General features: G+C 41.3%; 1 protein-coding gene across 7 annotated transcripts in view; it reads right to left on the reverse strand.

The window, feature by feature from the left end:
* Positions 1-981: 981 nt before the first annotated feature.
* The window catches only part of ppp1r12a (protein phosphatase 1, regulatory subunit 12A), a 245638-nt gene continuing 229353 nt past the window's right edge, over positions 982-17266 (reverse strand). For 3 of the 7 annotated variants that reach the window (XM_072268194.1, XM_072268200.1, XM_072268199.1), the window contains one exon: positions 5192-5260. Coding sequence is in view for 2 of the 7 variants with exons in the window: in XM_072268197.1 (XP_072124298.1) it covers positions 5174-5260 (87 nt within the window). In the remaining 5 variants the exon portion in view is untranslated. Of the gene's footprint in view, positions 5261-17266 lie in introns of all 7 variants that reach the window. The other 4 variants (XM_072268197.1, XM_072268196.1, XM_072268198.1 and 1 more) reach the window with 2 other exon arrangements.

The raw sequence follows: 17266 nt of genomic DNA on the forward strand, positions 1-17266 counted from the left end.
AATCAAGTATCGCACATTCTCTCATTGGGACTTCTACATACTGATTAAGGAAACTTTCTTGAACATACTTGACAAACTCTATCCCATCTAGTCCTTTTGCAGTATGGGAGTCCCAGTCAATATGTGGAAAAGTCAAAAATCACCTATCACCACCTTATGTTTCTTGCAACAGTCTGTGATCTCTCTGCAGATTTGTTCTAAATTCCATGGACTTTTGGGTGGCCCATAATATAGCCCCATTAACATGGTCATACTTTTCTTACTCCTCAGTTCCACCCATAAAGCCTCAGATGAGTTCTCCAGCCTGTCCTTACTGAGCACTGCAGTGACATTTTCTCTGACCAGTAACACCAACCCTCCCCCTTTAATCATATCTAAAACAATGGACCCAGGAAAATTGAGCTGCTAGTCCTGTCCCTCCTGCAACCAAGTCTCACTAATGGCTACAATATAATTCCATGTGTTGATCCATGCCCTGAACTCATCTGCCTTTCTATGGTATGCCTTGCATTGAAATATACGCAGCTCAGGACATAAGTCGCACCATACTCAACCTTTTGATTCCTGAACTTTTTGTTGCACATCACACCCTGACCAACATACCAGAGCAAATTCCTAATACACATAAAAGTAGCTGACAATGAACTCAACTTTGCATTATTTGACAGCCAAGACAAGAATTCCTCGAGCATTTTGTGTGGGATAAAAGCAGGCTTAGTTTTTTGAGGTGGCAGGGAAAGCATGCGGCTTTCAAATGAACGACTTCTTCCATCATCCGCAGGAGGCAATGAGGTTGGGGTTGGGACATACAGTGAAGCCAGATCAGTGGAGGGGCAGGGAATGAATGAAAAGAGTGACCGGTGCAAAGGAGAGATTGGGAGAAAAACCAGAGCAAAGTTGATGGAACAGAAGCGGGAAAGAACGAGGAGAAAGGTTCAAGGTTCAAAGCAGTCATTATAAAAGTGCATGCATGTTCAAAAGTTCAAAGTTCAAAAATAGATTTATTATCAAAGTACATACGTCACTATATACTACCCAAGATTCATTCTCTCGTGAGCATTCACAGTAGATACAAAGAAATACAATATCAAAGACAAGCCATACACAAAAACAGACACACAACCAATGTGCAAAAGATGACATTGTGCAAATACAAAAAGCAAAACAAAAATAATAATAATAAATAACATTGAGAATGAGTTGTAGAGTCCTTGAGAACGAGTCCACAGGTTGTGTAACCAGCTCAGCGTGGTTCAGGAACCTGATGGTTGAAGGGAAATAACTGTTCTTGGACCTGGTGGTGTGGGACCAATGGCTCCTGTACCTCCTTCCCAATGGCAGTAGTGAGAAAACTTCATGGCCTAGATGGTGGGGTCCTCAATAATGTATGCTCTTTTCTTGTGGCAGCAGTCCTCATAGATGTACTCATTGATGGGAGGGCTTTGCTTATGATGGACTGGGCTGTATCCACCACTTTCTATTTCCACACCAGACCATGATGCAAGCAGTGTACTCTCCACCATGCATCTATAGAAATACACATATTGGCTGCCGATGGTGGGGTATCAAAGACAACTAAAGTTAACTCACTAATGGAACATCTACACCCCATTGAGATGCAGTTTGGAATAACAACCTGGACCAGATCAGGCAATGAATATACTTTTTGTGGCAGTTGGTAAAATTCCATCTTCCCTACAAGAACTGGTGTAATTTTACACTGTCATTATAGAAAATTGCCCATTACTGTCTGGTTTGATGCCATGTCTTCTCACAATATACGAAAGCTACAGCGAACTGTTAGGTCAGCAGAAAAAGTCATTGACTGCAGACCACCATCACTACAGGACTTGTATGTGCTCAGGACAAAGAAGCTGGTAGGAAAATTCATGATGGACACTACCCACCCAGCAAACTGTCTTTTCCAAAAGCACCCTTCTGGAAAGCTCTCCGGCTACTACCAACCCATCTTAATCTGATCAATTATTCTAGTTACTCCCTCATCCCCTCTATCCATTACCCCTGTCACTGCAATGTACTGTAAACACTTTAACCCACTTTTCATAATGCTGTTTTTTATGAAAACCTGCTGGTATTTATGAAGTTATGCACATTTTATTCTACATCTGTAATTTAACTTTTTTTAACATAATTTTTTAAAATAATTGTTGAATGTTGCTTAATACATGTCATGCCAACACCCCAAAGCAAATTCCTAATACAGTGGATTCCAGATAATTGGAACACATTTGTACATTTTGGCCCAATTAAGTAGTTGTCCCAATTAGCTGAAGTTTCATGGAAATAGTTAAAAGGAATTAAAAAAAAGCCAAACTACCATCGTCAGAGGAATTCATCTGCCATGTTCTTTTGATTGACTATAAATGAACAAAGTCAGTACAGACTCCTAACGCAGATAATGGACTGCGTTCATACAATGCTTCATTCAAGATAATTGCTGAAACCTTTAAATTCTTTATAATTCCTAACTTGAAGTAATGAAATTATTTTATTTTCACTCCCAACTGTTTCTGGCATCTTCAAGCCTGAATGCTTGAAACCACAGTGAGCAAAACAGCTCCAAATTGTCTTACCGCTTATTTCTCACCAAATATCAGTGACAAAAATGACTGCTTTTTGAATACAAACACATGCAACTTACGCTATTTAGGAACTCATTGCTCTACACACAGTGTCGTGTCTAACAACTATGCAAGTACATGCAACTGACACTAGTTAGAGACTGTTTGGCAAGTCTCCTGTCTCAATTAAATGGCATAGTATTTCATATAAACAAAGGGAATCCTGGTTATTTTCTCGATTTAGTTTTTGTCTAAGAGTTGTTCCAAATAAACAGTGTCCTGATTAACTGATGGCGCAATGAACCTGGAATTCACTGTACATGTAAATATACATGGCAAATGAAGTTGATCCTTGATCTGCACTTAAGTTCATGGAAATTCAAGCAGAGACCAACAAAAAAAATAACAGATCAGTATGGGATCGAGTTCTAAGGGTTGCATTTTGGGACAGCTGGTAGGGGATCACACAGATACCACAGAAAGACTTTTACAAACACAGCCATGTTGTTTTCGCAGTTACCTTAATTCCATGCTCTGTAACAGGAATCTGAACCTCACTCCCCAGATCAGTGAAGCACCCATGAACGCTACCGTAGATAATACACCTCATTATTCAGTTCACAATCAAATAAATAGCACTATGTTAACATTTTAATTTTTATTAATATATGTCAAAATACATTTTTCAAAAAAAGTTGGTAGCTTTTGCAGTCGACTTCATGCAGATGCACTGTCTGCTCAATAACTACCAATAAAACTTGACACAGCACACAGGCCAAATCATGGATTCCAATATAAAGAATAAATAACCGAAATATAAAACACTGACATTCTGCAGAAATGCCTATTATATTTGTGGACATGCGCTTGAAATTTGGATCACACTGCGCTACTTGATCAGTCAGTCACACACGCAGAACCTGGTGCTGAACCAGCATTTAAACCCTCTGCTACCACTAAACTCTGTCTTTGCCAAACAATTGGCTCTTACTGTTTGAACGGGAAAGCCCAGTTTTCTTCGTACCTTTATAAAATCCAACTCCTGAGATTGGTAGGAAGAGTCCGATACCACACCAACATTACAACAATTGGACAGCTATCATGCCTGAAAGATGTTGAATGCAAAATGCCCAGCATACCAGATCACAATAAGCAATGCAACACAAGAATCCTGGTGTTTTTATGAAGGGGTATAAATTCACATTTAATACAATATATTTAATGATAATACAATAGTTACTGCAAGTTTTACAATGTACAATCACTCAGCAAGTTTGAACTCTTCAGTGGTTTATTTTGACATTAAATGTGCCATATGAAATCACACAGATGTTTAAATATATAGTCAGAATAAATGAGGGGTGATGCACAATATTGGTCGAATGGTCAGAGAGTTCACTTTAAAAGGCCACCAAAAAAATAGGAAGTGCATTCTGATTTCTGGACTTTGTCACAATGATTTTCCAACAATCAGTATCTCTTGCAGTCAGCCATCCCGGATACAAAACTGAAAAGTTTGTGAACACCGTAATGTACTTCTCCAAGCAAATAATTGTTTTTTTTGTGTGATATTACTTTGGCAAGAGCTTACAGCTCTGGTGTGACTTACAGTATGCGTATCACAGAGCGAGAAACCTCTCATGGATCTCGGATGCACGTTTTTACATCTGTGAATATTGAAATCCTACATCAAATGTACCGTTTACCCTTCAGGACATCACACTTCCAATAAATCATTTCATGAATAAGCACTTTTTAAGCCTTAAAAAACTCATTTTCATTACAACGATGCCCCTTGGAGTAATCCGTTTTATGTAGTCATTACGCATACATGGTGCGCTGAAACTTAAAACAGTATATATACACACACACGCACACACATACACACACTCAGTACCTGCTAAAATGAAAATGAAGGCTACAGATTATCCAAGAATTTACGCTAGACTTAAAAATTGTGAAGGCCAAGATAATCTTTTTGTAAAATATATCTACTTCAACTGACTTGTTAAAGCATCTTAAAGAAATGCATATTGCACAAACAGTGAAAGCAAATGTTTCACCAAATCTATCTGATCAATACAGAGGGACAAATTGTTACTTGCCACTATAGGGCTTGGATTTGCAACACAGATGGTTCTGCGAATACTGTCCCAACCTGAACTGGCACATGGGTGGTTAAGCACATATTAAACACTCTTAAGCGTGCAAAGGAGGAAAACAATAGTTCTGTGGCACAGTTAAATCATGTTGATTTTTTAAACCGTCTGTTGTAATATAAGCAGTTTGACGATGTTTTATGTACAAGTAAGGCTTTCTGGTTTAGTTACAGAGGCGCATCTGCCTTTCAAACGTCTTCCTCTTTCCACTGTAAACAAGAGTATCAGGCATTTCATTTCTTCAGCAGTATCTGTTAAAATGGCCGTACATTTATATGTAAATATAAATATAGATATCCATATATAGACATTGAACAGGCTTGTACAAGAAATTTCTTCGGGTTGGGCTCTCCAGCTCCTTTTGATCCACCCAGCTGACAACACGAGTTCAGAGCTTTTAGACAATGGCAACAACAGCAATTAGAATCCCATTTACTTGGAAAGTTTGCTGATGACTCTGATCAAAGCTCCATTTTCGTCTTTCAGTCGCTGGTTGTCTGCTTTCAAGTCCGGTAACATCTGTAGTGGATACACAAGAATAAATCAGGAAGGTTCATTCCAACCATTGATCTGCAAACATTAATGGCAAATGTGGGGCAAAAGACAATGGGAATCTGTGCAGATTATGAAGGTGGAGCATTACAACATCATACCTGTGCTTGCAGAAGATTACTGCACGTTTAGAGGATTTGTCTTTCGGAAACCAGCGTTGAAGCAAGTCATATCAAGTCTTTTAAGTCAGATTAAGTGACTCTTGACTGCAGGTTAAACTGCAGCCCCGTCCACCCGTTCAGGTGGATAATTTTTATTTTTATTTTTTTTTAAGATACAGGCCCTTCCAGCCCTTCAGGCCCAGGCTGCCCAATTAAACCCATTTGACCAACTAACCTGCTAACTCTAACCTGTACGTCTTTGGGATGTGGGAGGAAACTGGAGCACCTGGAGGAAGCCCACAGAATTATGGGGAGAACATACAATCTCCTTAGATCCAGTGGCAGGAATTGAACCTACGTCAGTTAGCATTACGTTAACCATTACGCTACTGTGCCACCACATAAAACAGAACCCCTGACATTGATCAAAAGCAGGGAAGCTTTCCCCAAGTATCCTAGTACAGAAAAATTCCTCATCTAATGTTCTCATTACCAAGTTGGTGTGAATTGGACCTTGCTGAGTGCAAACTACCTGCCACACTTTACACAAAACAATGACTACATTTTATTGGCTCTGAATTGCTTTGGGAAGCTAGAGGAAAAACAATTTTCCATTGCAATGGCACTGTGCCAATTTTCTGGATTTGCCAGCATATTTTAACCCATTAAATTTGGAAATTATGTTTTTAATTTGATCAAGTACCAGACTGCTGTAAAAAGCCATCTGATTCTAAATGATGAATCTGCTGCTCTTACTGGACAGGGCTACATTTGACTGGAGACCCAACAACGGGGTTTCAACACTCGTGTCTAAAATGGTTCAATGTACAAGGGAAATTAGCAACAGTAATAAACAGTGGCCTTGCTGTGAATATCAGCTTTAAATACAATTAACACATCATAAGAATATTCACAAAGGAACTGAAGAGAAACTAGAAAATCCTATTAAAATTAAAAAGTTAAACTCCTATACCTACTTTGAACAAAATTTATTATATCCAGCATACAGGGAAAACAAGCTCTTTCAAGTAACGTCTTTCAAGCATCAAAGTTAACTATTTTCATCACAAACTATGAAATCAAAGCCAAAGCTCTGATGAGAGTATTTATAACATTCCAGCTGTTAAAACTTCCTCCGACATCCAATTACAGAAGCCCACGATACATAAACCAAGGTAAAAATCAGAGCTGTCTCCAAGTTATCACACCTGTATATTTATATTTTACTCCAGCTTACAGTTGAAATAGCAGTCATTTATATTCTCTTCATTTACAACAACCTTTGAAGCATAATAACAATAAAGGGTCTTGGACCAAAATATTGACTGTTTATTCATTTCCGTGTGTGTGTGTGTGTGTGTGTGTGTGTGTGTGTGTGTGTGTGTGTGTGTGTGTGTGTGTGTGTGTGTGTGTGTGTGTGTTGCGTTGCTTTGGATTTCCAGTATTTGCAGGTTTTCTTCTATTTGTGATGATAATACTGGCGTACGGTAGAACAGAGGAATCTGGGAATACATATCCATAATTCCTTGGAAGTGATGTCACAGATAGATAATGAAATAATGACAGCGTATGGCACATTGGCCTTCATAAGTCAAAGTATTTAGTACAGGAATTGGGATGTTATGTTGAACTTGTATAAGATATTGGTGAGGTCTAATTTGTTGTATTGTGTGCAGTTCTGGTCACTAACCTTCAGGAAAGATATCAGTAAGATTGAAAGAGTTCAAAGAGAATTTACAAGGATGTTGCCAAGACTTGAGGATCTCAGTTGTAAGGAAGGGTTGAATAGGTTAGGATTTTGAACTCTGGAATGTAAGAATGAGAGGAGATTTGATAGAGGTATACAAAATTATGAGGGATATAGCTAGGTAAATGCAAGAAGGCTTTTTCCATTGAGTTTGAGTGAGACTAGAACGGGAGGTTGTGGGTTAAGGGTGAAAAGTGAAGTGTTTAAGGGGAACCTGACGGGAAGCTTCTTCACTCAGTGAGTGCGGAACGAGCTGTTATTTGAAGTGAACTGGCGGATGTGCATTTGATTTCAATATACAAGCTTAGACAAGTACAATAATGGGAAGGTTATAGAGGGCTATGTTCCATGGTGCAAGTTGATGGCACTGGGCAGAATAATAGTTTGGCATGGACTAGATGGGCCTGATTGCTTGGTTCTGTGCTCCAGTGCTCTTTATCTCCAAGGCGACCATAGTCTGAAATTAATACACAAATGGATCAAGTCAAGCTCCACACCTTTATGGATACAGGGATCTGGCACACTGATATAAAGACCGTGCACAGCAAATGACTGGCAGCTAACTCAACTGCCCCTTGGAGATGGTGCTGTAGTGAATGAATGCAGAGTTAGGGGTGGAGAATAAGGACATTAGAGGAAGAATGCTCTCAGACTTTGGAATGTGGAGGGATCAGTCACAGCAGGGAGCAGAGACTGTAACTGAAAGGAATTAGGAAAGTGCCCAATAGTAGGATATGGAAATAGTGTCAGCAAATGAGATTCCAGTAATAGATAACACAAGATAAATAATATGAACAAGATAAATTAAAATGCTTGTTTTTATTTTCAACTAGCACCAGGGTACATAGCCGCAAGATTCGTGGGGCATAGATTTAGGATGGAGATGAGGAAGAACTGCTCTTTCACAAGAGTAGTGCATCTGTGGAAGCAGTAGAGGCGACCTCATTAAGAACATTTAAGGCACATTTAGACTTTTAAAACAGTAAGGGAATGAAGAGTAATGCGTAATGAGATGGAGCTGAGACCATGGCCAGATAAGCCACGCTTGCATTGAATGGCAGTACAGGCTCGACAGACTAGATAGCCAACTCCTACTCCTGTTTCTTGTGTTCATTCTTGGCCCATTCAACCTTGGAAAGTCTTCCTATAAGACCACAAGACACTGGAAAAGAATTAGGCCACTTCGCCCTTCCAGTCTGCTCCACCATACCATCAAGGCCGATTTATTATCCCTCTCAAACACATTCTCCTGCCTTCTCAATCTTTGACACATTGACTAATCAAGAATCCATCAACTTCTGTTTTAAATATACTCAATAACTTGGTCTCCATAGCCATCTGTGGCAATGAATTCCACAGATTCGCTACCCTCTGGCTAAAGAAGTTCCTCATCTCTGTTCTAAGTAGATGACCCTCTATTCTGAGTCTATGCACTCTGGTCTGAGACTCACCCCCAATAGGAAACATCCTCTTCACATTCACACTATCTCAGCCTTTCAATATTCAACAGGTTTCAGTTACATCCGTCCCAAACCCTCATTCTTCTAAACACGGAGTATAGGCCCAGAGTCATCAAACGCTCCTCGGACATTCCAGGAATCTTTCTCGTGAACCTCCTCTGTATCCTCTCCAACACCACACATTTTTTCTTAGGTGGGACTCCCAGGGGAATGCCACGGAGACCAGGTTACTGGCACTGAGTGTGGGTCCGTGGTGCAGAAGGGAAAGAGGGAGAAGAGGGGAGTGGCAGTAATAGGGGACTCAATAATCAAAGGAACAGACAGGAGATTCTGTGGACATGAACAGGACACCCAGAAGGTAACGTAGCCTCCCAGCTGTCAGGGTCAGGGATGTCTCAGATATCATCCACAACATTTTGGAGGGGAAGGGAGAACAGCCAGATGTCTTAGTACATATTGATACCAGTGACATGGGAAGGAGAATCAAAGAGGCCCCGAAGAGAGAATTTAGAAAGTTAGGCAGAAAGCTGTGTAGTAATTTTGGATTGCTACCTATGCCATGCACCAGTGAGGGTAGAAACAGGAGGCAGATAAATGCGTGGCTGAGAAGCTGGTGCTGGGGGCAGGTTCTTGGATCATTGGCATCTCTTCTGGGGGAGGTACGACCTGTACAAAAGGGACGGGTTGCACCTGAACCTGAGGGGGGGGCCAATATTCAAATGGGCAGGTTTGTTAGAGCTGTTGGGGAGGGTTGAAGCTAATTTGGTAGGAGGCTGGGAACCAGAATGAAGGGACTCAGGATAGGACAGATGGTAAAAAAGCAAAGACAGCTTGCAGTCAGACTGTCAGAAAGGGCAGGCAGATGACAGGACAGCACTGCAGCCAGCAGGGTGAGTATCAGTGCATTGGGGATGCATGGTTTTGGAGGACTAGAAAATTGCAAATGTTTCTCCACTCTTTAAGAAGGAAAGGAGCAGAAGAGAGAAAATTATAGGCCAGTTCACCTGACTTCAGTGGTTGGAAAGATATTGGAGTCCATAATTAAGGATAAGGTTTCAGGGTAATTGGTGGCACAAGATAAAATAGGCCGAGGTCAGGGGAAATCTTACTTTACAAATCTTTAGGAATTCTTTGTGAAAATAAGCAAGATAGATGAAGGAGAATCAATGGATATTATTTACTTGGATTTTCAGAAACTCATTGACAAGGTGTTGCACATGAGGCTGCTTAGCAAGATAAGAGGCCATGATATTATAAGTACTAGTTACTACCATGGTACTAGCTGTTGCAGATACTAGCATGGATAGAAGGTTGGCTGACTGGCTGGAGTCAAAGTGTAGGAATAAATGGGGCCTTTTCTGGTTGGTTGCAGGTGAAAGTGGTCTTCTGCAGGGCTCGGAAGTGAAACTGCTTCATTTCACATCATGTCAGTGATTTGGATGACAGAGTTAATGACTTTGTTGCCAAGTTTGCAGATGATATGAAGATAGGTGGGGGAGGCAGGCAATGTTGAGGAAGCAGGGAGTCTGCAGAAGAACTTACATTAGGAGAATGGACAAAGAAGTGGCAGATGAAACATAGTGTAAGGATGTGTCTGGTCATGAACTTTGGTTGAAGGAATAAAGGCGTGGACTATTTTCTAAACAGGAAGAAAATGTGAAAATCAGAGGTACAAAGGGACTTGAGTCCTCATGCAGGTTAACTTGCAGGTTGAGTCGGTGGTAAGGAAGGCAAATGCAATGATAGCATTCATTTTGAGAGGACTAAAATATAAGAGCAATGATGTAATGCTGAGGCTTTATAAGGCATTAGTCAGACCACACTTACAATATTGTGAGTAGTTTTGGGCCCATTATAAGACCATAAGACATGAGCAGAATTACATCATTTGGCCCATCGAATCTGTTCTGCCATTCATTCATGGCTGATCCACTTCCCCCGCCCCCCCCCCCCAATCAGCCCCACTCCCCGTAACCTTTCATGCCATGGCCAATCAAGAACCTATCAATCTCCGCCTTAAATACACTGAACGACCCACCTCCACAGCTGCCTTGGTAACAAATCCCACAAATTCACCACCCTCTGGCTAAAGAAATTTCTCTGCATCTCTGTTTTAAGTGGATGCCCCACTATCCTGAGGCTGTGACCTTTTGTCTGAGACTCCCCCACCATGGAAACATCCTTTCCACACCTACCCTGTCCAGGCTTTTCAATATTCAAAATGTTTCAATGAGATTCCCCCTTATCCATCTAAATTCCAGTGAGTACAGGCCAAGAGCTATCAAACTTTCCTCATATGATAACCCTTTCATTCCCAGAATCATTCTTGTGAACCTCCTCTGAACCCTCTCCAATGCCAGCAAATCTTTTCTTAGATGAAGACCCCAAAACTGTTCACAATACTCAAGTTGAGGCCCCACCAGTGCGCTATAAAGCCTCAGCATCACACCCCCGGTCTTGTATTCTAGACCTCTAGAAATGAATGCTGTCATTGAATTTTCCTTCCTCACCACCAACTCTACCTGCACAAGGACTCCCAAGTCCATTTGCATCTCAGATTTTTGGATTTTCTCCGTTTAGAAAATAGTCTGCACATTTATTTCTTCAAAGTGCATGACCATACATTTTCCAATGTTGTATTTAATTTGCTACTTTCTTGCCCATTCTCCTCATCTAAGTCATTCTGCAGCCTACTTGTTTCCTCAACACTACCTGCAATCTCCACCAATCTTCGTATCATCTTGAAACTTGGTAACAAAGCCATCTGTTCCATCATTACAATCATTGATATACAGCACAAAAAGAAGTGGTCCCAACACTGGCCCTTGCGGAACACCCCCAGTCACCGTCAGCCAACCAGGAAAAGATACTTATATTCCTACTCACTGCCTCCTACCAATCAGCCAATGTTCTAACCATGTTAGTAACTTTCCTGTAATGCCACGGGCTCTTTGCTTGGTAAACAGCCTCGTGTTGCCCCTTGTCAAAGGCCTTCTGGAAATCCAAATATACAACATCCACTTCATCCCTTTTATGTATCTCTGGACTGCTGTAAAATAGGAACAGCGGCTCAACAGAATAGCCACAGTCTGAAACAACAGTAATCTCAGAATCATTCTCTGCGCACAGTGTCCATCACAATCCTTGAGCAAGTCTTGTCCCAGTAGGGCCAGTGGCAGTGAATATAATGAAGCCGAAGAAGTCTCATGGCATCAGGTCAAACAAGGGCACAAGATGCTCGCTCCCGTGCACATGAAGCACCTGGCCTTGGTGGGAGAATCATCTCTCAGCTAATGAATCAATCCTGGTCCATAATGAACACTATGTGGAAGAGGTACCATTATTTGCAATGGGGACAGAATGTATTCAGGCAGAGGAACATCCATCAATGTCCATCAACTGAGCAGCAGGTTCCTGAATGTGATGGCTGTCAGAGAGAAACGAGCTAAGAGAGTCTGGGGGTATAATTAATCTGCAGAGTGCTGCAACAGGCAGTGAATGAACCAATACAAGGGTGAACCTACTTGTCCACAACAATCTATCCTTGGGAGGTGCATCTATCCATAACAGCACTGGGTGAAGTCACTATTGCACAGTCCTTATGGAGCTATGCTAGATGTTCAGAACTGAGTGTCCATGAGGCACTGCAGAACACCAACAGTAATGATTTCTAACTCAACCATTGCTGACTGGTTGCTGTTTGCATCAATAAAATGCCGCAGCATCCACAGCCATTACCCTTCATCCAACACACACAAAATGCTGGTGAAACACAGCAGGCCAGACAGCATCCATAAGAAGAAGCAGTTGACGTTTCAGGCCGAGCCCCTTCGTCAGGACAACTGAAAGAAGATATAGTAAGAGATTTGAAAGTGGGATGGGGAGATCTGTCATCCATTAGGTTCTGAACTGGCATGAACAATTTCACTCACCCCCAACAATGAACTGATTTCGCAATCTATCGACTCACTTTCAAGGATTCCTGGTCTCAGTATTATTTATTTACTGTATTTATTCTTGAATTTGTCTTCTTTTGCACATTGGTTGTTGGTCAGTCTTTGTCTGTAGTTTTCATTGATTCTATTGTATTTCTTTGTTCTACTGTGAAAGCTAGCAAGAAAATCAATCTCAAGGTAGTATATAGTGAAATATATGTACTTTCATAATAAATGTACTTGAAACTTTTAAACTTTGAAAATGCACTCCATTATTCACTAAGCCAGTTCCAAGGGCACCAAGAACATGTGCTTTGCTGGATTATAGGGAGGCAAATGTGACTCTTCTGTTGAAGAGAGCAACAGAGAATGGTAGGCACCTGGAAAGTGCTGCCTGGGCTGGTGGTAGAGGCTGATAGATTAGGTACTTTTAAAAGATATTTAGACAGGCATATGAATAGAAACATAGAAACATAGAAAATAGGTGCAGGAGTAGGCCATTCGGCCCTTCAAGCCTGCACCGCCATTTATTATGATCATGGCTGATCATCCAACTCAGAACCCCGCCCCAGCCTTCCCTCCATACCCCCTGATCCCCGTAGCCACAAGGGCCATATCTAACTCCCTCTTAAATATAGCCAATGAACTGGCCTCAACTGTTTCCTGTGGCAGGGAATTCCACAGATTCACCACTCTCTGTGTGAAGAAGTTTTTCCTCATCTCGGTCCTAAAAGGCTTCCCCTCTATCCTCAAACTGTGGCCCCTCGTTCTGGACTTCCCCAACATCGGGAACAATCTTCCTGCATCTAGCCTGTCCAATCCCTTTAGGATCTTATACGTTTCAATCAGATCCCCCCTCAATCTTCTAAATTCCAACGAGTACAAGCCCAGTTCATCCAGTCTTTCTTCATATGAAAGTCCTGCCATCCCAGGAATCAATCTGGTGAACCTTCTTTGTACTCCCTCTATGGCAAGGATGTCTTTCCTCAGATTAGGGGACCAAAACCGCACACAATACTCCAGGTGTGGTCTCACCAAGGCCTTGTACAACTGTAGTAGTACCTCCCTGCTCCTGTACTCGAATCCTCTTGCTATAAATGCCAGCATACCATTCGCCTTTTTCACCGCCTGCTGTACCTGCATGCCCATTTTCAATGACTGGTGTATAATGACACCCAGGTCTCGTTGCGCCTCCCCTTTTCCTAATCGGCCACCATTCAGAAAATAATCTGTTTTCCTATTCTTGCCACCAAAGTGGATAACTTCACATTTATCCACATTAAATTGCATCTGCCATGAATTTGCCCACTCACCCAACCTATCCAAGTCACCCTGCATCCTCCTCACAGCTAACACTGCCACCCAGCTTCGTGTCATCCGCAAACTTGGAGATGCTGCATTTAATTTCCTCATCCGAGTGAGGGAGGTGGAAGGTATATGAATATTGTGTAGGCAGAAGGGATTAGTTTAGTTGGGCATTTGATTATAAATTTATTTAGTTTAGCACATCATTGTGAGCCAAAAGGCTGTTCCTGTGCTGTACTGTACTATAACTAACAAACAAAGGAAATGAGTGCATGCGGTCAATTTGGATTTCTTAAGGTCCTTCACAAGAGGTTGGATTATCAAGGTTACAGCCATCAAAACAGAGAGTAGTGCATCAATTGGGATTGAGAATTGCTAATCTAAACAGGAAGCAAAGAAAAGAGATAAACAGACCCTTCTCAGAATGACAGGCAGTGACTAATATGTACCACAGGGATCAGTGGTTGGGCCTCAGCTACACACAATCTAAGTCAATGATCTGGCTGAGAAGAAAAAGTACATTTGAAACCCTGCCTATGATACCAAACCAGAATATGAAGAGGCTTGAAGGGGACAAGCTGACTGTGTGGGTGAGAATGTAGTAGTTGGAATAATGTGGGAAAAATGGGATGTCATTCACTGGCATCCATAACAGAAAGGCAGAGTATTTCTTCAATTGTGAGAAGTTATATTCCTGTCCTATATTCCTCAATATTTCACCTAATTCTAATCTTAACCTATGATCTCTAATTCTAGTTTCACTCAACCTTGGTGGAAAAGTCTGCTTGCTACCAATAGCCCTCATAATTTTATATACCTCCATCAAACCTCCCCTTATTCTCCTATGCTCTAGGGAAAAAGGTCCTAACCTATTCAACCCTTCCTGATAACTCAGGTCCTCAAGTCCTTGTAAATTTATAAATTTTCTTGTAAATTTTCTCCGCACTCTTTCCATCTGATTAATATCTTTCCTGTAGGATAGGGACCAGAACTGGACACAATACTCCAAATTTAGCCTCACCAATGTCTTATATAACTTTAACATAACATCCCAACTTCTGTACTCCTGTGTCCTATCAGGGTGACCGTCATCAACAGGCCTGCGCAGCCCAAGGTGGAGGCTCAGCACCAGCAGTCTTACTTGTGCCTCAGGTATAAAAACAATTTCCAAAAGACCATAAAGCACAGGAACAGAATAAGGCCATTTGGCCTATGGAGTCTGCTCGACCATTTAATCATGGCTGATATATTTTCCCCCCATCCCCTTTCTCTTGCTTCTCCCTGTAACCTTTAACACCCTTACTCATACAGCATTGTTTCCAATTAAAATATTCAGCAACCAGGAAGTTTCCCATCTCACAATTCCAATCTTACTTTTGTTCACCCTCTTCCACCTACTCTTGTTATTCACCTTATAACCACATCTCCTCTAACCATCAATTGGGATTAACAAGCCTTCACGTCATCTCAAGTCTCTCAGGTCCTGATGAAGGGTCTCAGCCTGAAATATCGACTGTTTATGCCCCTCCAGAGATGTTGCCCAACCTGCTGAGTTCCTCCAGCATTTTGTGTGCATCAGTCTGGATATTCAATATGCGAAGAACCACTTGTGTTCTCAAGTCTATTGACACACAAACAAGTAATGTGATACAGGTGAAAAACTTGATTGCTTCTCTCATCACCAGTATTTGTATCAGAGAATTCCTCTCTTTCACAAATATTCTTTGCTCTCCCTACCCTTCTACTTTCTCTGCAATTAAAACACACCTCAACATTTAAGCTTTCCTGGATCTGATGAAACATTATTAACCCTAACAGTTAACTCACTCTTACCCCCCCACGCATGTTTTATGGCTTGCAGATGGTCGCCCCACCATTAGTTTGCAAAGAAAAAAAAAAAGAGGATGACATATAAATGTAGTTTCCTTCTCAGAGAAGATTTTAATCCTTCTGGTGCTCCAGGAGCAAATTCAAGGCACAGAGAATGTAGAATTTAGAACAGTACAGGTCCTCTGATGTTGTGCCAACCCCTGTAACAAATGGCATACTTTTGCCATTATTGGCTTTTACTCACATTAATACATTCTTCATTCACTATTGTACATTTCCAAGTTTAAAAGAAGCGCAACAACTGAAGGAAACGTGTACACGTGTAACATGGTAACGTGTGTGTGTGCACAAGCACGCACAAGTGACATGGCCCAGTGAACTAGGTTTTGAAGCATAGGGAATTTATTTATCTGTTTAGAGGTTGCGCCACTCTGTCCACCCACCCCTGATTAACCCTAGCCTAATCACAGGACAACTTACAATGACCAATTAACCTGTTAACTGGCATATCTTGGGCTGTGGGAGAAAACTGGAACACCCAGAGGAAAACCATGTGCTCATGGGAAGTACAAACTTCTTAGAGAGGACAGTGGATTGAACTCCCTGAGCTGTAATAGTGTCGCACTAACCACTACACTATCATTGTGCCCTCAACTGAATTCCAACAATTGAGATGAGAGGTGACTTGATGGAGATGCACAAGATGATAAGAGGCACAGAATGAGTGGCCAGCCAGAGACATTTTACCCCTAAGTGGGAAAGATTAATGCAAGGGGGCAGAATTTTAAGGTGATTGGAGGAAAGAATAAGGCAGGATGGGGGGGATGTCAGAGGTAAATTCTTTACATAGAGTGGTGAGTGTGTGGAACACCCGGCCAGGGAGGATCATAGAGGTGGATATATTAGGGGCATTTAAGAAACTCTTAGATGGGCATATGGATGATAGAAAAGTTGGAGGGCTACGTAGGAGGGATGTTTTAGATTGACCTTAGAGTAGGTTAGGTCGGCACAAAATCATAGGCCCCAAGAGTCTGTACTGTTCCATGTAAGTGGATCACATTATAGGAGTTTTATTGTATTTCTGTACCATCAGAATCAGGTTTATCATCACTAACTTATGATGTGAAATATGTTCAGCAGTAGTACAGTGCAAAGACAGAATTACTATCAACTACACAAATAAACAGTGCATAAAAAAGAGTAACAAGGAGGTTCATGAATCATTTTAGCTATAAGTGAACTGACAGGAAAGCCAAGCAGCAGAGTTTAAGTGTTCACACCAATCCCAAGTGCAGTTAAAAAGCCATGCAGTTTGTATTGGCTGTGGTTAACAACCATCTTCTGATTAACGCAACACCAGACTGATTCTTTGCAAGTTTGCAGGCTCCGTTCAACCAGACATCGCCTACTTGTATACTGTAACACTGGAGAAATTTCTCACAACAGAACACTGGAGCACAGTGACAAAGGGGAAATCACATTAGCAGCAGCACAAATACGTACAAGTCATGTAGAACTGCCCAACTCTGAAACAAAAAAAAAAGCGAGACATTTGCATTCCACAGTTTTAGATGAAGCAATTTAGCAAAAAAAAC

This window comes from Mobula birostris, chromosome 9, assembly GCF_030028105.1.
Source record: "Mobula birostris isolate sMobBir1 chromosome 9, sMobBir1.hap1, whole genome shotgun sequence".
Classification (NCBI taxonomy): Eukaryota; Metazoa; Chordata; class Chondrichthyes; order Myliobatiformes; family Myliobatidae; genus Mobula; species Mobula birostris.